The following is a 26,891-nucleotide window of genomic DNA, read 5'->3' on the forward strand; positions in this document are numbered from 1 at the left end:
GACATTCAGTTGCCGTGCTACAAGTTCTTCGTATTGATTACCATAGAAGGTAGGTATGTAGATTGTAGTATACATAAAGCGGATTCTGGCCACGATAATGGCCACTCATTCATCCGAGTTTCACAGCGTTCGCTCGTCTGACTGTGCTCTGGCAATGCTTCATTCTTTATCCTCTAGTTCATCTGTTACACTAGATGTGTCGACGGGAGCAGGGGAAGACGAAACCTCTTGTCTGCCATTGCCTTTGATCTGGATCAATTTGCTATTGTTGTTTTCCTTGGAAATTAGTCTTTGTTTACGGATGTTATCCAAGTCCTCTTGGGCATAATCGAGATCGTCACTTGCATCAAAATTAAATTGGGCCTTCAGTTCTTCTCCATCAATGTTATCAAACGGGCGAGATTTCTTACTCTCAACCTTATCTTCTCCCGAAGCTTCCACGGTTTCAGCCTGAACACCCTCCTGTTCTTGTTGGTCGTGTAGTTCGCTTTCACTGCTAGAGGGCTCAGCTTCTTCATCGATGACTGAACCATATTTCTCGTAACCTTGGACTTGAGAATAAACTTGCTCGAGTAAGTTCTTCCTATTGCTCAATGACTTTTTATATAATTCACGACCAGTATTGAGAATACTGTTTAAGTTCTTTCCTCCTAATGTTTCTGTCTCGTTTGTGTTTCTTTTCCTGTAGAACAACAAATATGCAGCACCCGTAATTGCTTCTTTGGCATCATCCATTGGTGTAACACGACTGTCATTGAAATAGTACCATTTATTATCCTTAAAATTCTTAGCACATGCAGTATAATGGCCACCTCCCAATCCACCGTAATGATTGTCCACAGCGATTAAGTCATATATCTCATTATCTGAGTTTGGGTTTGCAATATAAGGTCCCATGTCCAATCCTTCGATAGGAAAGTCTACCACGATATCAATCTTATCACTAAAAGCTCGTGCACTATGGAATCTTTTCAAGTGAATAGTCAAGATATCTCCAGTAGACCAAAGTTGAATGCTCTTTGTAGCCTGTCGATGATCCTTGCATCTCGGACAATACCACAAATCTTGTTCGCCCAAGACTTCAGGAGTACTGAAAGCTTTCAAGCAGTCATACAAACTAACTTTGGAGTTTCTTTGCTTCTCAAATTTAGCTTTATTTTGTTCCAACTCGGGGTTTGGAATAGTCGGAGGTTCAGACCATCCTTGAGCTGCTTCATCCTCAAAAAATTGTTGGTAAACAGCATAGTCCCAATTACAAAGTAAAATCGTATTTTTGGTCACCAATGTAGGATGGTTATCAGGCAATGGCAAGTTTGAATTCTCACTAGATGGTGAATCGATTGGTGAGTTAGCATTTGAAGGTTTAATTGAATCAGAATACGTAGGTGGTGGTGGTGGAGGTAAGGACAATCCTGGGTTTGATTCATCTTCATACAACAAACCGAGATGAGGCTCACTCTCTGTGTCCTCGTCAGACAGACTGATTTGTGAACCAGCTGGTCCACAATCACCCTCGGAAGACCCCGAGATACCATAGTTCCCCGTTGACCTATCAACTATTACGAATCCATCTGTTGTTTTATCTGATTCGTTGGTATTGGACTCAGATTCTATTGCATCTTCTTTAACTTCGCCATTCACGGAAGCTTCAGCGAGATTCTTATTAACCTCAACTGCCAAATCCTCCATTTCTTGATCTAAGTTCTTCTCACAATCACTGTAATAGTAATACTTTCTCTTGAGTTCGGGGAGTTCGTCAACCATTGGTTTAAACTCACCCAAATTAGGCTTATAAAGTGGAACATTAATTGTTCTGTCGACCTTAGAATTTCTACCATATCCAAAGTTGAACCTTCTTCTGTACCCATCGTTCGGTTTGCCTGTTTGGTCATAAGTTTTGGATTTGATAGTAAAGCCAAGATTTGCACTAACGAATGGACTTGCCAAAGAGACATCAGAATTGTAACCCTCATCCTCGTTATCTTTGTCTTCATTGTTTCCAATCGAAGGGTTGGCGATCGAAACAATTGAAGGAAAATCATCAGGTGAGTAGAATTTCTTCTCCTCATAGCTTGGTATTTCTGATTTTACTTTGTCATACTCAGCCTTAAGATTATGTTTTGTCAATATTGTTAGCTTTTCTTCCAATTTTCTTCTTATGGTACCAAAACTTGAAACTTCATTGTCCTTGTTAACCTTGATGAACAAAGGAATGCCAAACAACTCAGTGATCTTGTATGACTTGTCTGGATCTTCAACTGAGTTCAATACTGGGATTATAATATCATTAACTGGGTCATGAGGTATATAATAAACCAAAATGTCATCGGAATCCCTAATTATATCACCAATTGGCATAAACTTATTTTTCGTGTAATCCAATTGAAAATCGGTATAAAACGTGTTTTGATGGACTTCGTAAAGAAAGAAATTTGTTGAGTCAACCCCTAAGAACTTTGAGAAATATTTCAACAAATCGTCAAAGTTTGATCTTTTATTGAGTTCGACCTCCAACTTCATAATTTTTTGCCCGTTAAAAGCACTCTTCGTCAAAGCTCCACTCGCATCATCCGATAAGTCTATTATTGTGAACGTATGATACCACATTTTGCTAACTGGTAAAGGCAATGTCAAATCATTAAAAGGATCAAATGTAATACTGGTTTTTGAGCATATGGGGCAAATCAATGTGCTTTCATACATACCTGTGAATAAATCAACAATCACAGAATCATTTCTTAACTTATGTTGGTTCCAGCATGTTTCTGCCAATCTGACCAATGCATTTGGATCATTCATTTCTTCATCCTTGAGCTCAGGTTTCTCACAATATGGTTTTTTATGTATCCGATTCAAGTCTTCGTGAAGAGCATCTAATAACCAGCTTAAAAACTCTTGTGAATCTTGTTGCAAGTATCCTGAGAACATTGAAGAATACCTGCCGATGGTAGATTTAAACTCCCGTGGAGCTATGGAAGACGATGCAGATGAATTTCTGTCACGCACAGGTGCTGACTTGCTAGGAGACTCGAAGATCAATTTCAAGAGCGATCCGAACGAATTGGCAACATCTCCTTTATTTCCCAACGGATTATCGAAATTAAGCTCCTTCTTGTACATATTGTAGAAGAAGTAATAGTTGATTTCTGGAATGTGTACCAAACATTGTAATGCTGAGTTCATATAACATGTGTTACCTAAATTGTTTAGGCCCAAATTTCCACCCTTAGAAAGTATGTCTTCTAAATCATATTGAGTTAGGTCAACGAGTGAAAGAAAACTATCCACAGGAAATGATCTTGGTGTAGATGTATTTTTCCTCTCGCTACTTTCCACCAATAGATGAAAGTTAGAGGATTCGATTCCTTGACTTTTCAAAGTCTGATTCAACAAATTTGGAAGAACCAAACGCTTATTAGGTATATCATAGATAAAATTGACAAGGGAGATGTTCTGTTGGTAATCCAAAATATTCTTGGAGTCGATAAACCAGACTCTAAATTCAATACTCGGATTCTTAGCTGCCTTTAAAACATTAACTCTGATTAAATCGAACAAATCTTGGAAAGTACGGGTGCGAGAAACAGAAATAGGAGTCGGAGGCGTAGAATAACGACCACTACCATATGAAGAAGATGCTGAATTTGGTTTTTTTACCAATTGATGAATGTAAAACACGGGAGGATATCTCTCTACTTCTTTGGTGGCTGTTGCATCGTTGATAATCAAGCATCTTGTCACTGGATTTCCTTTGACACCCAACCAAGAGCTGAGGCTTTCGAAAATTTCTGGCGACACATTGTAAGTTCCTATTGGCTCGTCATTTTCGGGATATAAATTGCCATGAACGTCCACGATTGAAGAGCAATCAAATGGCCCTAGTTGGGTTTTCAAATCTTCAAAGGAAGTCACCTCCAAATTCAAGAATCTGTCAAGATAGTCGGCGGATATCAAGTACCACAAATCACCTTCCTTTCCAGTATTGCCATTTTGTAGAAGTTCTTGGATCAAAAGTCTCTTGATGGTTACTTCTTTCAACACCTCAGAATCAGACGCTTCTGGTTCGATGGGTGAAGATGGCGATGAGGGGGGAGTTGTGGACTTTGAACTCTCTCCGGAAGGCTCTTGAGACATGATGAAAGGAGTTTTCTAGGTCAATGGAATCTAATCGAATCGATGTGCTATTGACAATATCGCCCTTTAAGTCTGGTCTTGTAGGAGAGTTGATAAGGTGTTGCACTTTTCTGGTTTCAAGTGCTGATTGAGTGCCTAAATCCCCTTTCCAGTATTGCGGTACGATACGATCACGTAGATAGTAGGTTGGCGTCACGTTGAGGTGGTGCTACTGGAGGCTCGTTCTCTCTGATGTCAAGTGCCAGTGAAGGCTAATCGTTTCAACACTGATCGCAGTCATCACGTGCCGCACAGGTGTGGATCGGGATGGGTGAAAAGAGTGTATAATTAAGCTAGGCCAAAGGGGGCTTAAATGAAGTAATAGTCAGTGGATACCCCAGTATTCGTGTTTTGGCACCAGATTATCAATCAGCAAGGAAGTATAAGGGATGGAAGATATAACTCTAGTTGAACTGGTGAGAATTGTTGAACAGAATATACTCCTTGCTGAATATCTAAAATAGTTGCGAAAATTGGAAAAATTGTTTACTCTGTCTAAAGAAATAAGACAAGAAAATAGTACTCTATACTAAAAATCTGACCCCTTGGTTTGGTAAACCTATGTGAATGTCTGATAGGTCCAGCAAGTGGCCAGCCTTGCAAGAATCTCCTCAGTAAAAATCGAATGGGAAAATTAGGAAAATTATGCGACATCGCATGCAGTGATGCGACCTCGTCCAGTGCCAGGCCGACTCGGCTCTCTACAAATATTAAGACATAATGTACATTGCAACGGTAAAGTTGCTATATTCTATTTGACCATGTATAGTGAGTGAAAAAGGAAATTCAATGGACGGTACACACTGTAGCAGACGCCGATCTCATTAGGCTTCAAATTCTCTTGCTCTCAATTTGGCAATCTCGATGGATTTCTTGAGTGCCTCGAGACTGATACCACCATCGCCGTTTATCAAACTGATTCTCTTCAACCTGTCGGATTTGTTGGCTATTACCGAAATCCTGGAGAAAATGGAGGTCTCTTCTGCTTCACCTTCCAAATCAGCCAATAACACTGTTTTGGCTTGGTTCTCATCATCCCCTGGAATGGTAACTAGACCGAAGTTCGAAGAGATGCCTGAGTGGTCGAACTGTCCCTTGGAATCAACGTCCATCGCGTCTGTCAGCTCGAGTTTGAGGGGACTCTGTAACTCAGTGCTGGTATCAATAGTGAGGTTAGAGTCGGACTGGGTGGATATCAAGCTTCTCTTATTGGATCTTCTAGATCTGGCAATAGAGGCAGACGCGGTGTGAGCATCCGATTCTCCAATGTAGACTCGTGGCAAGGAAATGGACGACAATGCATTTATGGTGGAAAGGTGACATAAGTCAAACAAGGAGGAGGTACTCACCGACTTTGAAAAGATCTTGATATTGGAAAGAAGAACAAAAGAGTAGGACTTGGAGCCAGCATGGGTCACAGCCGATGGGTTGCGTACAAGGGAATATTCCTCGGGATGTAAATCAGGATAGATGATTCTGGACTTTTCGTCTTCGGTGACCTGGATACCCACGTTTTTGATCTCAAGCGAGCCCGAGGGTATGATCTTGCTGTGTAATATGGTTTCATGTATGGACTGTGCAAGAATCATGTCTTCATCCGTTGGTTCTCCTGATCTTCCTCTGAGAATTTCAATGACTGGGTACACCGAGCTATAGGGGCCCTGGGCGTCGACTTGGACCGAGTTGTCGACTATGCCCAAGGTGATGACATTCATCACTGTTGTAGAGCCGCTTTTGATGACGGAGGAGCCGACGACGTTTGGATTGGAGTTCTTGAAGGCAGTACCATCGGCAATCTCGAGGGGTTTGAATTCGGTGAAGTTACGGAGGTTTGGTCTCAATCCAATGGACAAATGCCTCTGGAGCGAGATGTCGGGGGCTATTCTAGCCAACACCTCTGGGGGAAAAGCGACCTGTTTAAGCATGTTGGAGTAGACAGTTAGCGATGAGTAGAAAAAGGTGTGAGAGTAGATGGGTGATACCCGCGTGACTAATCACGTTCGAGAACGTGATGTACCACATGATACAGGGCGTGATCCGGGTCCCCGTGCGCCGCGAAAAAAAACTCCAAATTCGGAGAAGCCCGGGCGGACGCTAGCCCGCCCACGACCGCCGCTCCCAAGATACGGGCCGGATTTTGGCCCTGAGTCATCACGGTGGGGAAATCACATCCTTATCAGTTTTAGTAAGTGCGGACTGTGATTGGCTGATAGACACATGTCACCTCACCATAGGGCTGGTTCGAATGTCGTGGTGGCACCAATAAACGAGCCACCAAGGCAGCCAGGAGGATATATAGCTCGACTGTCTCGCCCGGCCGTCTCCCCGCTCTGTCTAGTGTCCAGTGCTGGTGGTTCAATAGTACGTATAGGGCAGGTGACTCCAGTTCCGATAAGTCAAACTCCGGGACCGGGGGGCATTTTGCGGGTAGTGCTACGACGGGGATGTTCCGGGGAGCACAGCGGCGGCAGGTGGGATCGGCGCTAAGGAGAGAGAACCATGGTAAATCTCCGCACCGGGGGCCTATTAACGGCACTTTCCCACCGCGCACTAGCTCGGTGTCGCTATCTAGTAATGCGGCGGTGATCACCATTAATAAATGGCGGCATGTGATTGGCCCTGGGTCCGGTATCGCCCACGGTTTTTTCACAAGGACCCAGAATATTAAGATAGCACCGTCTGCCCGTTTTTGAACGTCACTCGGGTTAATTGTGGTGATCTGTACTAACATTCAGTCTACTATGACTTCGTACCTTCCCCAAGAAGAATTCACGACCAATATATACGATTATGAAGAGACACCAGAGAACAAGTCTTGGGCGTCAGCATTGCCTGTAGCTCAAGGGTTGTACAACCCAGAGCTTGAGAAGGACGCCTGTGGTGTCGGTTTCACCTGTCACTTGAAGGGTGAAGCCTCCCACAAAATCGTGTCGGACGCCCGCAACCTCTTGTGCAACATGACCCACAGAGGTGGTGAGTTAAACCCAAAGGATGGTGATGGTGCTGGATTATTGTCATCCATTCCTCATACCTTCTTGAGCCGCGAGTTCAAGTTCCACTGCAACGTCGACTTGCCCACCTTGGGCCAGTACGGTACCGGTAACATCTTCTTCAAGAAGGACGACACCGTGTTTGAGAAATCCAAGGCCACTTTCGAATCCATAGCCTCTTCCCTCGGTTTGAAAGTGCTTGGCTGGAGAAAGGTCCCACATGACTCTTCCATCTTGGGCCCTGCCTCTCTCTCCAGAGAACCTCTCATCTTACAGCCTGCCATTGTCTTGGCCGAGTTGGAGTCTACCCAGCTCTCCGACGACGAATTTGCCCAAAAATACCAAAAGGACTTCGAAAAGAAGTTGTTCATTCTTAGAAAACAGTCATCTCATACCATTGGATTGCACAACTGGTTCTACATCTGTTCTCTTTCCAACAAAACCATAGTTTACAAGGGTCAATTGGCTCCCAACCAAGTCTACGCATACTACCACGATTTGGTCAACGCTGACTACCAGGCACATTTTGCATTAGTTCATTCCCGTTTCTCCACTAACACCTTCCCATCCTGGGACAGAGCTCAGCCTTTGAGATGGGCCGCTCACAACGGTGAAATCAACACCTTGAGAGGTAACAAGAACTGGATGAGAGCCAAGGAAGGTGTGATGGCTTCCAAATTGTTTGGTGACGACTTGGACAAGCTCTACCCAATCATCGAAGAGGGTGGTTCCGATTCCGCTGCTTTCGATAACGTGTTGGAATTGTTAGTTATCAACGGTGTTCTTTCTCTTCCAGAAGCCGTGATGATGTTGATTCCTGAAGCTTGGCAAAACGATGCTAACATCGACCCAAAGAAGAAGGCCTTCTACGAATGGGCTGCCTGTTTGATGGAGCCATGGGATGGTCCTGCTCTTTTCACTTTCGCCGATGACAGATACTGTGGTGCTAACTTGGACCGTAACGGTTTAAGACCTTGTCGTTACTACGTCACCGATGACGATAGAATGATCTGTGCCTCCGAAGTCGGTGTGATTGAAATCGAGCCTGAAAAGGTCATTCAAAAGGGAAGATTGCAACCCGGTAGAATGTTGTTGGTCGACACCAAGGAAGGTAGAATTGTTGATGACCGTGAGTTGAAACAATCGGTTGCCTCCAGATTCGACTTCAAGTCCTGGGTCATGGCTAACATGATTACCATGAACGATTTGGTTGAAAAGTTGACCTCCAGAGATGTCGACTTGAACGATTCGGCCATCTCCAAAGATATCACCGTTCAGACCGACCCAAGATTGGTTGCGTTCGGTTACTCCCACGAACAAGTTTCCCTTGTTCTTGCTCCAATGGCCGAAGGTAAGGAAGCTTTGGGTTCTATGGGTAATGACAATGCTCTTGCCTGTATCTCCGAACAACCAAAGTTGCTTTACGACTACTTCCGTCAATTGTTCGCTCAAGTCACCAACCCTCCAATTGATCCAATTAGAGAAGAAATCGTCATGTCTTTGGAATGTTACGTTGGTCCACAAGGTAACTTGTTGGAAATCAAGCCAGACCAATGTAACAGATTGTTGTTGAAGTCGCCTGTGTTGTCCACTAGCGAGTTGTTAGCTATCAAGAACATTGAAAAGGTTTATCCAAAATGGTCTGTTGCTAACATCGATATCACTTTTGATAAGGCTGAAGGTATCCAAGGTTACATCAACACCATTGACAGGATCTGTCAGGCTGCTTCCAAGGCTATTGCTGACGACAACCAAGTTATCATCTTGAGTGATTTGTCTACTTCTGCAACCAGATTACCAATCTCCGCATTGATCGCTGTTGGTGCTGTGCACCATCACTTGGTTAGACAGAAGCAGCGTTCCAAGGTGGCTTTGATCATCGAAACTGCTGAAGCCAGAGAAGTCCACCATGCTTGTTGTTTGGTTGGTTACGGTGCCGATGGTATCAACCCATACTTGGCCATTGAAACTTTGGTTAGAATGAAGGCTGAAGGCTTGTTGAAGGACGAGTCCTTGTCCAAGGACAAGATCATCGCCAACTACAAGCTTTCTATCGATGCTGGTATCTTGAAGGTTATGTCCAAGATGGGTATTTCTACCTTGGCTTCTTACAAGGGTGCTCAGATTTTCGAAGCTCTTGGTGTGGACAACTCTGTCATTGACAGATGTTTCGCCGGTACTGCCTCCAGAATCAAGGGTATTACTTTTGAGTACATTGCTCAAGATGCATTCTCCATGCACGAAGCTGGTTACCCTAACAGAGGAACCATCAAGCCTGTTGCCCTTCCAGAAACCGGTGAATACCACTGGAGAGACGGTGGTGATGCTCACATTAACGAGCCTGCTGCTATCGCCTCCATGCAAGATGCGGTTAGAAACAAGAACGAGAAAGCCTACGAAGCTTACTCCAAGAAGGAATATGAAGCCATCAAACACTGTACCTTGAGAGGATTGTTGGACTTTGACTACGACAACTCGAATTCCGTTCCTATCGACCAAGTCGAACCATGGACCGAAATTGTCCGTCGTTTCTTCACTGGTGCCATGTCTTACGGTTCCATTTCCATGGAAGCCCACTCCACCTTGGCCGTGGCCATGAACAGATTGGGAGGTAAGTCCAACACCGGTGAAGGTGGTGAAGACTCCGCCAGATCTACCGTCAACGAGAACGGTGACACCATGAGATCTGCCATCAAGCAAATTGCTTCTGGTAGATTCGGTGTTACTTCTTACTACTTGGCCGATGCCGATGAGTTGCAAATTAAGATGGCTCAAGGTGCCAAGCCAGGTGAAGGTGGTGAATTGCCAGGTCACAAGGTCTCCGAACAAATTGGTAAGACCAGACACTCGACTCCAGGTGTCGGTTTGATTTCCCCACCTCCTCATCACGATATTTACTCCATTGAAGATTTGAAGCAATTATTGTACGATTTGAAGTGTGCCAACCCAAGAGCCAGAACTTCCGTTAAGTTGGTCTCTGAAGTTGGTGTGGGTATCGTCGCTGCCGGTGTTGCCAAGGCAGGTTCCGAGAACATCTTGGTTTCTGGTGGTGATGGTGGTACCGGTGCTGCCAAGTTGACTTCCATTAAATACGCTGGTTTGCCATGGGAATTGGGTTTGGCTGAGTCTCACCAAACCTTGGTTCTTAACGACTTGAGAGGAAGAGTTGTTTTGCAAACCGATGGTCAAATTAGAACCGGTCGTGACATTGCCATTGCCTGTTTGTTGGGTGCCGAAGAATGGGGTTTCGCCACTACTCCATTGATTGCCATGGGTTGTATCATGATGAGAAAGTGTCACTTGAACACCTGTCCAGTTGGTATTGCTACCCAGGACCCAGAGTTGAGAAGAAAGTTCGAAGGTACTCCAGAGCACGTCATCAACTTCTTCTACTACTTGGCCAACGAGTTGAGAAACATCATGGCTCAATTAGGTTTCAGAACCATCAACGAGATGGTTGGAAGAACCGAAAAGTTGAAGGTCAGAGAAGACTTGAGAAACACCAAGAATGCCAACATCGACTTGTCTCCAATTTTGACCCCAGCTCATACCATTAGACCTGGTGTTGCTACCCACTGTGTCAGAAAGCAAGACCACAGATTGCACGTCAGAATTGACAACAAGTTGATCGACGAATCTGAACTTACTTTGGCCAAGGGTTTGCCAGTTACCATTGACTGTGACGTTGTCAACACTGACCGTACCTTGGGTACCACTTTGTCCTACAGAGTTTCCAAGACCTTCGGTGAGAAGGGTTTGCCACATGACACCATTCACGTCAACGTGAAGGGTTCTGCCGGTCAATCTTTCGGTGCCTTCTTAGCCACTGGTATTACTTTGGAATTGGAAGGTGATGCCAACGATTACATTGGTAAGGGTTTGTCTGGTGGTAGAATCATTGTCTACCCACCAAAGGAATCCAAGTTCAATGCCGAAGACCAAATCATCGCCGGTAACACTGCTTTCTTCGGTGCTACTTCTGGTACTGCTTTCATCAGAGGTATTGCAGCTGAAAGATTCGCCGTCAGAAACTCTGGTGCCACTATTGTTACTGAAGGTACTGGTGATCACGGTTGTGAGTACATGTCTGGTGGTAGAGTTGTTGTTTTGGGTTCTACTGGTAGAAACTTCGCTGCTGGTATGTGTGGTGGTATTGCTTATGTCTTGGACATGGCTCAAGACTTCGGTGACAAGGTTAACGCTCAAACTGTTGAATTATCTCAAGTTACTGAGCCAACTGAAATTGCTTTCTTGAGAGGTTTGATCGAAGACCACCGTCATTACACCAACTCTGAAGTTGCTGACCGTATCTTGAACGATTTCAACAGAATCTTGCCACGTTTCGTCAAGGTTTTGCCATTCGACTACAAGAAGGTTTTGGAAGCCGAAAAGAAGAAGGCCGAAGAAGTCAAGAAGAATGAGTTGAACACTTTCTTGAAATCCTTCAAGGAAGACCCAGAGGCTGATGTTACCAACGGTGAAGCTGCCAAGATCAAGAAGGGTCACGTTCATCGTGCTGCCGTTTCTGCTAAGGACGGACACAAGGAACCAAAGGTTTTGGATGTCGAAGACACTATTCTTGATACTGAATTGGAAAAGAAGGCTGTCGTCAAGTTAGACAAGGTCAAGGGTTTCATGAAGTACAAGCGTCGTAACGAAAAGTACAGACCAGCCCAAGAAAGAACCAAGGATTGGAATGAAATGACTTCCAGATTAACCAAGGACGAATTGAAGCACGAAACTGCCAGATGTATGGACTGTGGTGTTCCATTCTGTACTTCCGATACCGGTTGTCCTATTTCCAACGTCATTCCTAAGTGGAATGAGTTGGTTTTCCAAGACAGATGGTACGATGCTTTGCAGAGATTGTTGATGACCAACAACTTCCCTGAATTCACTGGTAGAATTTGTCCAGCTCCATGTAATGGTGCTTGTGTCTTGGGTATTAACAGCGATCCAGTCAACATCAAGTCTGTTGAATGTGCCATCATTGACCACGGTTTCGAGCAAGGTTGGATCAAGCCAGTTCCACCAACCCACAGAACCGGAAAGACTGTTGCCATCATTGGTTCTGGTCCAGCCGGTTTGGCCGCTGCTGACCAATTGAACAAGGCTGGCCACAAGGTCACTGTCTACGAAAGAAGTGACAGACCAGGTGGTTTGTTGATGTACGGTATTCCAAACATGAAATTGGACAAGGGTATTGTCAAGAGAAGAACCGACTTGTTGGCAGCCGAAGGCATCGAATTCGTGTGCTCTACCACCATTGGTGAAGACATCACCGTCGAAGAATTGAAGAGTACTTTTGACGCTGTTGTTTTTGCTGTGGGATCCACCATTCCAAGAGATTTGAGAATCCCAGGTAGAGAGTTGAACAACATCAACTTTGCCATGCAATTGTTGCACTCCAACACCAAGGCTTTGTTGGACAACGAGTTGGAGGAGATCAGAAAGACCCTTGAAGGTAAGAATGTTGTTGTCATTGGTGGTGGTGATACCGGTAACGATTGTTTGGGTACATCTACCAGACACGGTGCTAAGTCCGTCACCAACTTTGAATTGTTGCCAAACCCACCTACCGCCAGACCAAAGGACAACCCATGGCCACAATGGCCAAGAGTGTTCCGTGTGGACTACGGTCACACTGAGGTTGCTGCTCACTACGGTAAGGACCCAAGAGAATACTCCATTTTGTCCAAGGAATTCGTGGATGACGGTGAAGGTAACGTTAAGGGTATCAAGACCGTGAGAGTCGAGTGGAAGCGCTCGGACTCAGGGGCATGGCAAATGGCCGAAGTCCCAGGCAGTGAAGAGTTCTTCCCTGCTGATGTTGTGTTGTTGTCCATGGGTTTCGTTGGTCCAGACGCCGACAACTTGGAGGTTTCCAAGACCAAGAGAGGCACCATCACCACTGTCGATCCTAATGCCTACAAGGTTGGTCAAGACGACAACTTGTTCGCCGCTGGTGACTGTAGAAGAGGACAGTCATTAGTTGTGTGGGGTATCCAGGAAGGTAGACAGTGTGCCAGAGAAGTGGACAACTACTTGATGGGCTCATCCAGATTACCTGGAAACGGTTCCATCGAACAAAGAAACTACAAATTGTTAGAAGAATTGGCCGAAAAGGTCTGATTCGATTGTATAGTTATCAACGATTAAGTAACTGAGTGTAGAACGGATGTTTCGGGAAGTAATGAAGGGCAAACCTTGTTAATATCACTACATGCTGGTGGTATTCATATCGATGATTCAATGGTGTTTGAGTCATGTAGCGGATGATTCAAGGGTGCATAATAGTCATTTTCATGCATGATTCGATGAGCGTATCATTTAGCGGATGATTCAATAAGCATACACGAGTATTGGGGGATGCGCCAGCGAAAATGCTAGCCACCATGGATTCGTGACATTCTACGAGTACGCTCGATGGCTTCTACCATTCTCATTCTTGGGACTCCATGGTGAGCAATACAATGCTATACATGGGGATTCCTGTAGGGAGCTCACGTCACTAAGCCCACACTGATTACAATTGAAGAGGCGTATAGGAGATCCCGATTAGGTAAGCGTAAATGTCATCGAGTTACCACGGAGATTACAGGAGTTAAACTTTGGGAAGCTAACCTAGTAGATGTTGGACTCAAGCAGAGCGGAACCAGGCATATGGGCATCCACCCACTAGGGTGCCCTAACACGGCCCGCCTCCAACCCGTGGTGCTGTGCACGTACAGCCAGTACTGAAATCTACCTTTGGTGATGAGGTCTTGATGAGGTCTAAAGAGGTATTGTCTAGATGTTCCAATGCACGCGAGATGGAAGCTGGGAGAAATCCATGCTAGTGCGGAGCTAAAAGGGGTTTTGGCCCGGGAATACCACCTTCGCCGAGACGTGCATCTTAACGGCGGTACGGCACCGTAAATTTTCTGGTCTCGATATCCGTAATGGCCCCAATATGGGGCACTGAGGCTTATTAGACGGCTGATCTGGGGTTGGGATGGCCCCATCACCACCAGGCTACCACCAGGCTACCACCACCACCACCAGAGCTGATATCCATCCATCCGGTCCCAAAAGTTCCCCACGCACACCCGCCTGGCACCGCCTGGCCCAACATTAACCGTTAGGGATATATCTCGTGCCGAGGTTTCTCCAGTTTGGTGTCGCGGCCAACATTTTTCGCGGCCAACATCGCAGATGCCTGCCACCAGCAGTCGAGGCAGCATGCCTCCTGCCTGCCAGCTGATCCGCTCTTGAAACGGCCGATCTCTAAGCGGTGGCGTCGTGCCAAGAACGTTGCAGCTAAGTCGTCGCCTCTGGATTAGGCAAGGTGCATCGCATCGACACTTGCATCCCCTTCCTCCATTTGGCGCACCGCCTGTATATATAAACCGAATAATCCGGAGCCTGATGGCTCCGGAGTATTAACCAGAACTCAATTCTATAGCATGGCTTTGATTCACTTTGGCTTACCAAGTCCCGAGGTGTGGAAGTTTCCCAACTTGAACACACCCGTGGCCCCCAGCCCGTTCCTGTGCCAATTGTTGACCCAGCTCTACGAGGCATCCATGAAGGTGACCACCCCCATGACCATCGCCATCGTGTACTTCACATCGGTGCATTTCATCAACCCCATCGTCAGAAAGCGCCAGTTGAACAAGTACTACGCCAAGGCAGGCGCCAAGGGTGACTCCAAGGCCGCCAACCCTAAAAAGTTGCCTGCTGCCCCATACTCCATCTCGCAGACCGCCTGGTTCAGGGTGTTTGTGTTGGTGCACAACATCTTCCTCTGTGCCTACTCGGCGTGGACCTTCTTGGGCATGACCTCTTCCATCGTCTCCAACATGGAGTTCTTCAAGGGCAGCATCTTGCCCTCGTTCTTCCAGGACCAGGAGTTCACCTACAGAAAGGTGGAGGTGTTCTTCCAGCTGATCTGCGACTCCAAGCAGGGCGTGTTCTCGCGGTTGCTCAATGACACCGGTATTCACAACTTGGAGGTGTTTGGCTTCTGGTTCTACATTTCCAAGTTCTACGAGGTCATCGACACCATCATCATCTTGTTGAAGGGCCGCGAGTCGTCGTTGTTGCAGAGCTACCACCACGCGGGTGCCATGATGTGCATGTGGGCCGGTATCCGGTTCCAGTCCCCTCCTATCTGGATCTTCGTTGTGTTCAACTCGTTCATCCACTCCTTGATGTACTTCTACTTCTCTTTGAGCTGCTTACACATTCGCGTGCCCAACATTTTCAAGAGACTTTTGACCACCTTACAGATCACCCAGTTTGTCATTGGGGGCTCGATTGCCATCTTGCACGCGTTTGTGTGGATCATCGACACCAGCACCAGCGGCGAGCTGGAGCTTATCAGTTGCATCAGCAACCCTGACCAGGCGTTGTCCATCTTGATCAATGTGGCTTACTTAACACCATTGACCATGTTGTTTGGGGCCTTCTACATCGACAGTTACTTGAAGAGAAAGTGAGCCTATAGGCCACCTTAGTTTAGACTTGATCACTTTGGAATATACAGAACAATCGAAGTTGTGTAGTATGGGGCAGTTCCCAAAAAGGGATGTCCTATCTTGATAGTAGTCTGAGATATTTTCCAATGCAAATGCGAGTCTTGACTGAATGTCCACCGTGCGACAGGAAACATTTGCAGCCAGCGAACGATCCACGGCTGCTAATGAGCTGTGATCAGACGTCGAATGAATTTCTACACATCATACACGGGCCACCACCAAAACTGGCAGGTCCAGCTACTGTGCATTCCGTCGAAAATCCGCGCCGAACGGTTATCGCGGTTCGTGTTTGGCCCCACATGATCTCATAGTACCTAGCAGGAAACCTGCATGATGCACACCCAGCAATCGACTCAGGTACCAGACACAATTCCTTGCCAATAATACACTACATTCTGGGCCTCCTATTTCCGACCCAACTCCCTATACAACAACTTTCACACCCCCACCATGGATGCCGCCACCCTATCTGGCATCCTGGCCCCAAAACAGGGGGGTGCTGGCCCCCCCTCGTCAGCTCCTACCCACCGGCCCCAAACAGTTGCACAGCCCATCACCAACCGCCACTTCACGGACGACGCTGTCGACGCCATCGACCAGAGCTTGTTGCAGAACGACGAGTTGCATGGCGAGTCATCGTCGTCCAGCGGCTCGCTCTCCAGCAACCCCAAACCGTCCATCAGCCTTCACGAACGGGTGAGTGAGGACGACCCCATTAAGTACCGCGCAGACGACTCCTATGACGACGCGAGCCTGCAACACTTCACCGATGCCTTTGGCAACCGCTACGACCATGTGGACTTTGACTCCAAGCGCTATACTGCTGGTCTTTCGTTCAAGGGCACGCGGTTGGTGTACTTCACCTCGGTGTTCGTGTCGTTGTTCGTGTCGCTCTTTGGCTACGAACAGGGCGTGTGCTCAGGTATCCTCACGTTCGTCACTTTCAACTCGTACTTCAAGCATCCCACCGCCACCCAGATCGGGTTGGTGATCTCCATCTTGGAGATCGGTGCCATGGTCAGCTCGTTGCTCGTGGCCCAGCTTCTGGACAAGTTTGGCCGCAAACGCACCATTTTGCTAGGCACGTTGATCTTCATTATCGGGGGGACCTTGCAATCGTTTGCTGGCAATCTCTGGATCTTTGGCGTGGGGCGGGTCCTCTCTGGTTTTGGCGTGGGCATCCTCTCCACCATGGTGCCCTCGTACCAGTGTGAGATTTCCCCCAGCGAGGAAAGAGGCAAATTGGTTTGCGTGGAGTTCAGCGGCAACATCACCGGTTATGCTCTCAGTGTGTGGGTGGACTACTTCTGCTACTTCATCCAGAACATCGGCGACGCCAGAACCAAGCCCCATGGCTTTGCCGCCCAGTTGTCGTGGAGGTTGCCGTTGTTCATCCAGGTGGTGATCGCGCTCGTGTTGTTGGTAGGGGGCTTTTTCATCGTGGAGTCACCGCGGTGGCTCCTTGACGTCGATGAAGACCAGAAGGGCCTCCATGTATTGCTGTTGCTCTACGACTCCGACCGTGATCCCAACAAGGCCCGCAGCGAGTTCTTCATGATCAAAAACTCCATTTTGAGCGAGCGGGTGGCAACCCCCAAGCGCGAGCGCAGCTGGAGACTCATGTTGACTAAGTACACCTCGCGGGTGTTGATAGCGTGCTCAGCCCTCGGGTTGGCCCAGTTGAACGGCATCAACATCATCTCGTACTACGCGCCCATGGTGTTTGAGCAGGCAGGGTTCAATGATTCCAACGCCTTGCTCATGACGGGAATCAACGCGCTCGTGTACTTGGCCAGCACCATCCCCCCGTGGTTCTTGGTGGACCGCTGGGGCCGCAAGCCCATCTTGGTGTCCGGGGCGTTGCTGATGTGGACGTGCCTCTCGTTGATCGCAGTGGTGATGTATCTCAACCGTGGGTTCACTCCTCTGATGGTGGCCCTCTTGGTGATCATCTACAACGCGTCTTTCGGGTACAGCTGGGGCCCTATCGGCTTCTTGATCCCTCCAGAGGTGTATCCGCTTGCGGTACGGTCCAAAGGGGTGTCATTGTCGACAGCCACCAACTGGTTGGCCAACTACATAGTGGGCCAGTTGACCCCCATTCTTCAGGAAAGAATCGGCTGGAAGATGTACTTGTTCCCGGCAGGCTCGTGCTTGGTATCGGTGTTTGTGGTGTTGATGTTCTATCCTGAGACCAAGGGTCTCGAGTTGGAGAATATCGATGGGGTGTTCAAAGAGTTCTACGCCATCAAATCGCCCTGGAAGCGCATTAAGCTGATGGCCCACAGCACCGGGACCTATGCACCGGTGCACTCTAACGAGGACTACTACCGCAGCGCCCGGCCAGAGGACGAGCTCGAGCTAGACGAGTTTGACTACGAGTTGGCAGAGCCGGTAAATAGACTAGGCACCAGCTGAGTGGGAATCACCGCAAAGAAACCAGAGGCATAGCCAAATGCCCAACCAAAAGGCCAACCAAAAGGCAGAGGCATCACCACTTACTGAGTATATGAGAAGTCCAAGCAACCTAGACATCATGTCCATGTAACTATAGACAGTTACAAAACACCTAACATGAAACCCCTTTACACTCTGGAAACAAGGCATGGCAACCTATTAGAAGTAATCTAACTAGATGATAGTGTTATCCCTGTACTCACAGTGGCCCAAGAAAATGAAACACATTCACGATGTTGGAAATCACTCAAGCCATGGTATATAAAGTTGTTAGTGCTTAATATGGTTCATATGGTTATCTACTTATTATATTAATCTTATTCTAGAATAACTAGCGTATACTTAATATCAGATCATGATCTTTGCGTAAGCATTGGCATACGACTACTTTATAGGCACGTCAATGGAGAAGTGGATAATGCAGTTAAGACGCTTTCCATATACAGAATATCCTATATTATTGGTAATAACAGGGTTAATATTAGTTTCTCTTCTCTACTCATAACAGTCCAACAATGCATGAAACACCTTAATGACTGGAAAGAAATTAAGGCATGCAGATAACTATTTGTTAGAGTGTCTTGGCTTCGGTGGGACCTCATTCGGTTGAGATTCGACTGCAAAATGCTGATGTAAACTGCTGTATTGCTTGCAAGGCCACGTACATAGACTGCTCTTCAAACCGTGTAATGCCGTTTTACACCGGGCTAAGTCTTGCTAGAGCGTCTGTATGCAACCCAGCTTGATCCTACTAATGTATAACCTCCAACCTTCTAATGTCCTACGCAGTTATATAAGTGACTGGATATAGGGTGTCAGAGAATAAATCGGGAGCTGAGGTGCCTGGATCTAATGGTAGAAGAAGTGGAAGTAAGCCATTATACATCTGTAATAACGTTATGGCAAACTGATTTAGTTTACGGTTTTTGAGCCGTGGAGTGGCCCCAGTGAACTCTCCACAATCTGGTGTAGAGGTGTAAGTAATAGAGTGAAATCCATAGCAAAAAATGGTATAACTATCGGTACGACTAATTCCATACTCGAGACGGGTGCTGTACGAACTAATCACACTAACACCTCCTCCAGCTAATAGTATATAGGTTGGCAATCCATAAAGATGGTACTGCATGAGTAATTCTACATCTTCTTCTGACTATTATACGACATGACAATCTATGCGTGCGCAATCCCAAGGCAACACCACCAACTGATATTCAAGTACCCAAATGAATTGAATTAGGCACTTCAACCACTACAAGTTCCACCAACTGCGTGGAATAATCCCAATTTGGCGTCCACAATAGTCCTCTGACTGCATAGGGCCCAACATTGTTTCGCACAACGGCCAGATCCCATTCCATGGCCGTTGACAGAAGCCAGATGTTGACGTCCCCGGGCCCAACATTGGCCCAAGAAGGCAACTGGAGCACTGGCTGCTGCGCAAGTAGCACCCGCAAGTGACACCCGCAAGTGACACCACTATGGCCGAGCAATGGCGGAGGGCAATGGAGCAACTGTGGGAGACGAACAAAGATGGCGCTAGCCGTGGCTGTCATGGCTGCTGCCACCAGCAAGTGCCGTCTAGGCCACGCCCCACACGGGGTAATCGAAACCTCCCCACAACCACCAGGGCTATAGCGGTTGCTGCCATGGCTCGGAAATCTTGGCTCGATCGGGAGAACGGCACTGCGGTAAGACATCGCGCTTGCACCGGGGCGGCATCAAGCAGCCGGGGGCGCCGCGAGGCCCCAGGCTCGGGGAACGAGCCGCCACCACCGACAAACAACCGGCGAGCTCCAAGTGTCAGCACAGCAAGACCCAAAACGCCACCACCACCAGCTACGTACCAAAACACCCCTCATGCTGTCCCAGCTAGCTTGTGCCTCCCGCCACTTGCTCCTACCACCCTCCCCCACCATCCCTTCCGCTTATCGCACTCCGCGCACTCATCTGGTGACCTCCACCGCATTTATTGTGATCTCTTATCTCTCCCATTGCTTTTTGCTTTTTCGGTGGGTTTTGCGCTAGCCCTATATAGAGAGCCGCCAGTCACCTCTGACCAACATCCACCAAATGGCAGTCCACAATCACCCATTGGAACCCATAGCCATTCCCAGCGCTGTGCCGGTGCTCCCGGCACTGCCGCCCTCCAGCAGGTCCCCCAAGCACCCCCGTCGTGCCAAACGAACCCTGTACACCTCCATTTCCCAGCAGTCATTGCAGCGGCTCCAGCAGTACTACCCCCATCCACTCAGCGACGAGTACGTGCCAGCAGGACTCTACGAATGCGAAGTCCACGACGGCATCACCAGCCACCCCGACCCGTTCTACTCCGACGACGACAGCGACGAGCTGTTCAGCTCGTGCTCGTCGGTGTCGTCGTCCTCCGTGGCCAAGTCAGCGTCTTCCTACGACTTCCGTGCGCCTGGCAGTGTTTCCAGCGTCTCCACCGCCAACACCTCCGTCAGCACCATCAGCCCGCCGCACGTCCTCTGCATCTCGCCTCCCCATACCTCGATCCACATCACACCCGTCACCGCCCACGAATTCCACCCCACCAGTCCTCCCGTGCTGACGTCGCCGTCGTCAGACGCCCTTGCCCACCTCCTTCGGGAGCGCCTGAAGAAGACGTTTGTTTCCAACCTTTCGTCCAGCTTCAAGACATGGAAACACTCGTTTTCCACCAACTGGCTTCCCTACTCCTTGTCGCCTCGCATGACCGACGACCTCATCCCCCCTAGCCCTACACCCGATTCGGAGGCCCAGGAACTCATCACCTTCAAGGCTAAGCCATGCGTGCCCCAGGACCTCCTCTATACCCGCAAAAGCTTCAAGAGTAGGGACCAGCGCATCAACTCGGCGTTTCTCCGGTTGTACGCCGCCGATTTCCACGCAAGAACGGTGACGCGAACCCTACCCAACACTTCTTACGACGCCTCCAACCAGGACCACACCGAGCTCGCGTCCATGGTGGAATCCAATCCCCTGCTCAAAAACTTCCACTATCATCACAACATCTACCGCGTGTCGTCGATGTCGCGCGACAAGTTGTGGAACAGCATCATTCTCCCACCCCGCGCTGACGACAGCCCCCAGCATTGCATCGATTACTCCACGTATATTTACATCGGAGACGACTCCTCCCACAACGTCTCCTCGGTCATCCGCCCCTCGGGCAAAAACTACATGCCGTGGTGCTCCAGAAGTGGTAATAATACCTCAACCTTCACTCCTGCGGGCACCAAGAGAAACGGCCCCGTTATGCTCAATGGCTTGGCTCCCAGCTCGGGGGTCACCAAGACCCAGTTCACCGTCAAAGGATGGTGCAATCCTCGGTGGACGCTGAACCAGCATATTCCCACGTCCTATCGTTCATAGATTCAATTCTGAGGCCAGCCCTCACTGCACACTTATACTACACTTTACTTTCACTTCTGGCTAATACATACAATTCTGGGTTACATAATTCTGGTAGTTTTACTTCTGGTCATAATACTTGTGGCAATAATGCTACAGTTTAATTATACCTCTCGTAAGAGTTTACTTGTCGCAATATTCACTAGTGGGAAATGTGGTAATACACACGTATGGCTAATAATTTACTTCTTGTAACTATATGACACACCTGTCTAACACATCCTTCTAGCTAGTATTTTTACACTTCACCCTGCTGGCTATAATTTGACTTCTAGCCAAAGTTTACCACTTAACCTAAAAACCCAATTCTTATTGTAGTCTAGCACAATCGTAGATACTCTTAAGGGGCTGTAGCTGTACAACTACCTAACCCCCAAAATGGAATAGCCGCGAGTACCGGCAAAAAAGCAGTCACACCAATCACGCGACCATTCGTAGAGACATTTGGCGAAAATGTCGCCTCATCGCGACATATTTTTTCACGTCGCACCCGTCCACCATAGTGAGCCTTACAAAAGTTTTTCGTACAAATCTTTTACTCTAGACAATACCTTATACCAAAATGGCTCCAAAAGGAAAGAAGGTTGCTCCAGCTCCATTAGCTACTAAGGCTCCAAAGGCCGCCTCCACCAAGAACCCATTGTTCGAATCCACCCCAAAGAACTTCGGTATTGGTCAATCCATCCAACCAAAGAGAAACTTGTCCAGATTCGTCAAGTGGCCAGAATACGTTAGATTGCAAAGACAAAAGAAGATCTTGTCTTTGAGATTGAAGGTTCCTCCAGCTATTTCTCAATTCCAAAACACCTTGGACAAGAACACCGCTGCTCAAGCCATCAAGTTGTTCAACAAGTACAGACCAGAAACCTCTGCTGAAAAGAAGGAAAGATTGACCAAGGAAGCCGCTGCCATCGCTGAAGGTAAGACTGCCAAGGATGTTTCTCCAAAGCCAGTTGTCGTCAAGTACGGTTTGAACCACGTTGTCTCCTTGATCGAAAACAAGAAGGCCAAGTTGGTTTTGATTGCCAACGACGTTGACCCAATTGAGTTGGTCGTTTTCTTGCCAGCTTTGTGTAAGAAGATGGGTGTCCCATACGCTATCATCAAGGGTAAGGCCAGATTAGGTACTTTGGTTCACAAGAAGACCTCCTCTGTCGCTGCCTTGACCGAAGTCAACTCTGCTGACGAAGCCGAATTAGCCAAGTTGGTCTCTACCATCAACGCTAACTTCATCGAAAAGTACGAAGACTCCAGAAGACACTGGGGTGGTGGTATCATGGGTTCTAAGGCCGTCGAAAAGAAGGCTAAGAGAGCTAAGAACCTCGATGTTGCCCCAACCAACTAAGTTTAGTATTCATATTAAACAAATAATAATGTGTGCAATAGAGCAATGTAGTAGTTATAACTCAGTCAAGGTTAATATCTTGACCTAGATTTTATTTAAGAGGACACGAGCAAACCACTTGATCTGGCTAACTTGCCCAGGTCAGTAACTGTCCCAAAAAATAAATGTGAAGATATACTTAGCTGATACCTTAAGGAACACTGTATGTCCCTTTACTTCCAAAGGGTTTGTTTCAACCTGAATATACTCTCATTATCATGATGTGTTATAGCGTGAAGGTGCCCAAATTGTCATGTGCCTAAACACACGTGACCGCCGGGTAACCCCATGGTTCTAGCCAATGAAAGTACCGTTTTTTCCCATAGACGTAATCTGTATAGTACGGTTTTGCACCTTGTATGAAAAAAATCATTCGAAAGATTAACTAAGAATCGGATATTGATTGAACAAACCAGAGATTGGTTCGAGTAAAGAATAGCAATATGTCATTTTTCAGGGACTTAATAGAAACCGTTTTGCCAGCTGCTTACGCTGAAGAAGTAAGTCGATTTTGAATGCAATGCTCGAGATGCAGATTTGTTGATAGACTCCAGGCGGAGTTGAACAAAGGCAAAGTATTGGCAAAGCCAGAGCAACCCACAATTTGTACGAGGAATCATTACTAACCAAGACAGGCTGAGGAAGAACAAGTTGAAGAACAAGAATCCGAAGAATCCCAAGAATCCGAAGAAACTGAAGAGTCTGAAGATGCCGAAGAAGGTGACGATGACGAAGACGAAGACGATGAGGATGATGAAGATGAAGATGAAGAAGAAGTCGCTGACCCATTAGACACTTTGCGTGAAGAATGTCAGGACACTCCAGCATGTAAGCCATTCAACCACCACTTCCACGAATGTGTTGAAAGAGTCACCAAGGAACAAGAAGAGGAAGACTATGAACACAAGGCATACAAGGAAGATTGTGTTGAGGAATTCTTCCACTTGCACCACTGTATCAACGACTGTGTTGCTCCAAGATTATTCAACAAATTAAAGTAAACCACTTCCTGCCATGATGGCAATCCAGCATGATTGAAGATTGATAAAATGTAATCATACCTGTTTCAGGCATAAATATACAAACGAACAAGACGGAGAGTGTAGAAGTAGTAGCTAGGGACTCAGAAGCTCAGAATTGTCGGTTGTATTACGATAACCGGACAATATGGTAGTCTCTTGACAATGGAGCAGCAGCATGGTAAACTTTACAAAACCTTGCTTTTCAGCGATAGCCGCAGGCTTGGCTACGATTCATTAGGTGCTGCTGGATCAATTTGCGGGACTATGTGGGGTTCGTTATCTAAGTGACGAATTGAAAAGTATGCCTGCCTGGATGGAAGCATGATATTTCAGGTTGGTCAAGCATGTGTCTATCCAGCATGTTTGTCAAGAATCAACGTACTGCAAGTTCTGATAATACGGATTCCCTTCGTCAGCTACGCATTCGCCTTCTACAGTAGAAATGGTCTATGTATGGCCCTATGATTCTCGTCTAGGCGCGTGCGGGCTCGTATATGTTTGATGTTTGCAAACATTTACGCTTTCTATGAAGGAAGTATTCTTAAATTACGAGAAATAACTTTCGAAACACCCATTAGGCCCACCGTACTGGGGCCATGAATAGTTTTTGTTAGCGGTCAACCGTCGATATCTTGATATTTAGCCTAAAAACTGGAAATATCTCTTCTGATACTGATACCATGGGTAGGGTCACGTGCAACTGACTCACAGACGGAGTACCATGAGCGTGGAGGACCGCAAGGATTGGCCCTTCCCGAAGAGGCAGTTGCGTGTTGCGTGGTCCGTTGCAGGGCCAATTGCTCCCAGGTTGAATGTGTCATATTCGCTTGCCCAGATGGCCAGCATCCATCACGTGAACATACCAAGTGCTCCTCAGGACGGTGCTGGTAGAATATTCGAGAAATGCCACCACCAGCCACACAGAGGTACGGGGACAAGTCGATGCGATTGGGCGAAGAGGAGACACGGAGAACCCTGCCTAACTGCAAATATACCCACCCTTCTTCCAGCACCACACCTAACATTCTCTCTCCCAGACCGAATCACCCGATTTGTTGTTGTGGGGGTAGGTGCTGCGGATTTGACAGTGGCATGAATGATTGTAGGCGCGACCTCGCACTAATTTGGTGGTCGAAAAATCATATAAGTACGGGCCAGTTGCCATTTGCCACTACCCTCAAGTCGCCATTTCCCATCGAATCTATTTGAATAAAAACAAGACCAGGTCTTGAAAGAGGGAGAAGGAACACCAGAAGAATAAGAAGGAACTAGCAATTGAAATACCATGTCTGCCGAATCAACCCCCGCTTCCACCAAGCCAGTTATTGAGGAGAGAGTCTACCTTGGAAACGTTGACTACAAGGCTACTGAAGAAGACTTGAAGGAGTTGTTCGCCAGCTTGAACGTGTACGTATAATCCGGCGATGCATCAACCGCGTGCTCGTACTAACAACCGCAGAACTGAAGTGGACATCCCATTCAAGGAGATCACCCGTGGGGAAAAGGTCCTCAAGAGACACTTGGGATTTGCCTTTGTCCAGTTTGCTTCCAAGGAAGATGCTGACAAGGCAATTGAAGAGTTCAGTGGCAAGAAGTTCCATAGAAGAAACGTGTTCATCAAGAAAGCAATTCCACCTCCAACTGAAGACGAGAAGAAGGAAAGAGTGGAAGCATTCAAGGCTAAGAAGGCTCTCGCTGCCTCCAAGGCCAAGGCCAAGGCTGATAAGAAGGAGGAAAAGGAAGCTGCTGCTGCAGCAGCTACCGCAGCCGCCGTCGCAAAGAAAGCTACCCGCAAGACAGCCAAGACCACCGAAGAAAAGGTTCCAGAAGGCAAGCCTTCTGTTGATACCATCTTCGTCACCAACTTGGACTACAAGGTTGATGTGAAGACTTTGAACAACCTCTTCAAGGAATTGAAGCCAAAATGGATCCACGTTCCTTCCAGAAGAGTGCCATACTACATCTTGAAGAAGCAACAAGCTGAAGGCCGTCCAAAGACTTTCTTCAACAAGGGTATTGCCTTTGTCAAGTTCTCCAGCGAGGAAGTGCAAAAGAAGGCCGTTGCTGAGTTCAACGGTAAGGAAATCAACGGCAGAGAAATCATTGTTGACATTGCTATCGATGCTAGAGTCCCAAAGGAGGAGGAAGCCAAGGACGAACAAGAACAGGCCAAGGACCAATCTAGCGAGGAGTCCGCCTAGGCCCGGGAAATTTCCTGTTTCTACAATTCATGATTTTAGTTCTTGTTGACCGCTTCAACTCCCTCTTTATGTTTGAAATTGTCCTGTGAAGGCAGTTGCCGCCACTTGTGCTTGTAGATTAAAAGGAATTCTTAATTGAAACCTCTTTTTAGTTAGATACCAGCAATATATAATATTACCGATAACAGAGTAGTAGACCCGGTCCCCATACTTAACCAGCCTTGGCTCACGTGACAGATTCCCCACCCACCGCGCCTGGCCAGCTGTGACTGCTTTTTGCTCACTTACTCCAACACACGTGATACATGTTTCCCGATGCGGCAAGTTTTGCGGGCGCCGCACGCATCCTGGCCGCGGTGAAAAATTTGTCAAACTCCCACAACCACTCTGGTTTCGCAGTGAAAAATTGTACTCCAGTAAAAGACCAAACCAGGTATCTTTAACTAAATAACAAAATGGGTATGTACTACCAGAACGACGGGCCAACAACGAAACGCACCGTGATGTCAAGCACACGGCAGGCCTAAGAACCATGGTGGCAGCTTTCGCCCCATCTCAAGAAGTGGAATACTAACAAGTTCAGGTAGAGTTATTAGAAACCAAAGAAAGGGTGCTGGTTCTATCTTCACCTCTCACACCAGATTGAGAAAGGGTGCTGCCAAGTTGAGAACCTTGGATTACGCTGAACGTCATGGTTACATCCGTGGTATTGTCAAGCAAATCATCCA

At 47.2% G+C, this 26,891-nt stretch overlaps 10 protein-coding genes across 10 annotated transcripts in view; 8 read left to right on the forward strand and 2 right to left on the reverse strand.

The window, feature by feature from the left end:
* Positions 1-27: 27 nt before the first annotated feature.
* CANTADRAFT_25315 (putative ubiquitin-specific protease) lies at positions 28-4,379 on the reverse strand. The gene has a single exon (XM_020207379.1). The coding sequence runs from the start codon at positions 4,132-4,134 to the stop codon at positions 160-162; it is 3,975 nt and encodes a 1,324-aa protein (XP_020066158.1). The 5' UTR covers positions 4,135-4,379; the 3' UTR covers positions 28-159.
* A 516-nt stretch (positions 4,380-4,895) lies between these two features.
* CANTADRAFT_25316 (exosome non-catalytic core subunit) lies at positions 4,896-6,288 on the reverse strand. The gene has a single exon (XM_020207380.1). It carries the CDS (start codon positions 6,096-6,098, stop codon positions 4,998-5,000), a length of 1,101 nt encoding a protein of 366 aa, XP_020066159.1. The 5' UTR covers positions 6,099-6,288; the 3' UTR covers positions 4,896-4,997.
* A 626-nt stretch (positions 6,289-6,914) lies between these two features.
* GLT1 (glutamate synthase (NADH)) lies at positions 6,915-13,295 on the forward strand (the record flags this gene model as incomplete). Its single annotated transcript, XM_020209794.1, has 1 exon — positions 6,915-13,295. The coding sequence occupies one exon, from the start codon at positions 6,915-6,917 to the stop codon at positions 13,293-13,295; it is 6,381 nt and encodes a 2,126-aa protein (XP_020066160.1).
* Positions 13,296-14,608: 1,313 nt separating this feature from the next.
* CANTADRAFT_5017 (uncharacterized protein) lies at positions 14,609-15,643 on the forward strand (the record flags this gene model as incomplete). The annotated part of the gene is made up of 1 exon (XM_020209796.1): positions 14,609-15,643. One exon carries the CDS (start codon positions 14,609-14,611, stop codon positions 15,641-15,643), a length of 1,035 nt encoding a protein of 344 aa, XP_020066161.1.
* Positions 15,644-16,387: 744 nt separating this feature from the next.
* Positions 16,388-17,941, forward strand: HGT5 (Hgt5p; the record flags this gene model as incomplete). The annotated part of the gene is made up of 1 exon (XM_020208668.1): positions 16,388-17,941. A coding segment is annotated over one exon (1,554 nt), but the record flags the coding sequence as incomplete, so codon positions are not given.
* Positions 17,942-20,212: 2,271 nt separating this feature from the next.
* Positions 20,213-21,517, forward strand: CANTADRAFT_20587 (uncharacterized protein; the record flags this gene model as incomplete). Its single annotated transcript, XM_020206592.1, has 1 exon — positions 20,213-21,517. The coding sequence occupies one exon, from the start codon at positions 20,213-20,215 to the stop codon at positions 21,515-21,517; it is 1,305 nt and encodes a 434-aa protein (XP_020066163.1).
* A 601-nt stretch (positions 21,518-22,118) lies between these two features.
* RPL8B (60S ribosomal protein eL8) lies at positions 22,119-23,075 on the forward strand (the record flags this gene model as incomplete). The annotated part of the gene is made up of 1 exon (XM_020210853.1): positions 22,119-23,075. The coding sequence occupies one exon, from the start codon at positions 22,119-22,121 to the stop codon at positions 22,899-22,901; it is 783 nt and encodes a 260-aa protein (XP_020066164.1). The 3' UTR covers positions 22,902-23,075.
* A 157-nt stretch (positions 23,076-23,232) lies between these two features.
* Positions 23,233-24,083, forward strand: CANTADRAFT_62520 (ubiquinol--cytochrome-c reductase subunit 6). Its single transcript, XM_020210854.1, has 2 exons — positions 23,233-23,444; positions 23,622-24,083. Exons 1-2 carry the CDS (start codon positions 23,384-23,386, stop codon positions 23,939-23,941), a joined length of 381 nt encoding a protein of 126 aa, XP_020066165.1. The 5' UTR covers positions 23,233-23,383; the 3' UTR covers positions 23,942-24,083.
* Positions 24,084-25,247: 1,164 nt separating this feature from the next.
* Positions 25,248-26,163, forward strand: SBP1 (Sbp1p; the record flags this gene model as incomplete). Its single annotated transcript, XM_020209548.1, has 2 exons — positions 25,248-25,369; positions 25,422-26,163. The coding sequence occupies 2 exons, from the start codon at positions 25,248-25,250 to the stop codon at positions 26,161-26,163; spliced, it is 864 nt and encodes a 287-aa protein (XP_020066166.1).
* Positions 26,164-26,618: 455 nt separating this feature from the next.
* CANTADRAFT_88946 (60S ribosomal protein uL2) overlaps positions 26,619-26,891 on the forward strand; it is a gene marked incomplete at both ends in the record, with an annotated part of 889 nt that continues 616 nt past the window's right edge. The window contains 2 exons of the mRNA XM_020211512.1: positions 26,619-26,622; positions 26,747-26,891. The exon at positions 26,747-26,891 is cut by the window's right edge and continues 616 nt beyond it. Coding sequence (XP_020066167.1) covers positions 26,619-26,622; positions 26,747-26,891 — 149 coding nt within the window. The remainder of the gene's footprint in view (positions 26,623-26,746) is intronic.

The sequence above is a fragment of the Suhomyces tanzawaensis genome (genome assembly GCF_001661415.1).
Source record: "Suhomyces tanzawaensis NRRL Y-17324 unplaced genomic scaffold CANTAscaffold_2, whole genome shotgun sequence".
NCBI classification, from domain to species: Eukaryota; Fungi; Ascomycota; class Pichiomycetes; order Serinales; family Debaryomycetaceae; genus Suhomyces; species Suhomyces tanzawaensis.

What these genes read in the sequence shown, in the direction of transcription:
- CANTADRAFT_25316 (XM_020207380.1), bottom strand. Translation starts at nt 6,098, where the DNA reads ATGCTTAAACAGGTCGCTTTTCCCCCAGAGGTGTTGGCTAGAATAGCC.
- CANTADRAFT_62520 (XM_020210854.1), top strand. Translation starts at nt 23,384, where the DNA reads ATGTCATTTTTCAGGGACTTAATAGAAACCGTTTTGCCAGCTGCTTAC. An exon ending in TGCTTACGCTGAAGAAGTAA is followed by an intron (nt 23,445 to 23,621) that starts GTCGATTTTGAA and finishes AAGAATCCCAAG; the next exon opens with AATCCGAAGAAACTGAAGAG.
- CANTADRAFT_25315 (XM_020207379.1), bottom strand. Translation starts at nt 4,134, where the DNA reads ATGTCTCAAGAGCCTTCCGGAGAGAGTTCAAAGTCCACAACTCCCCCC.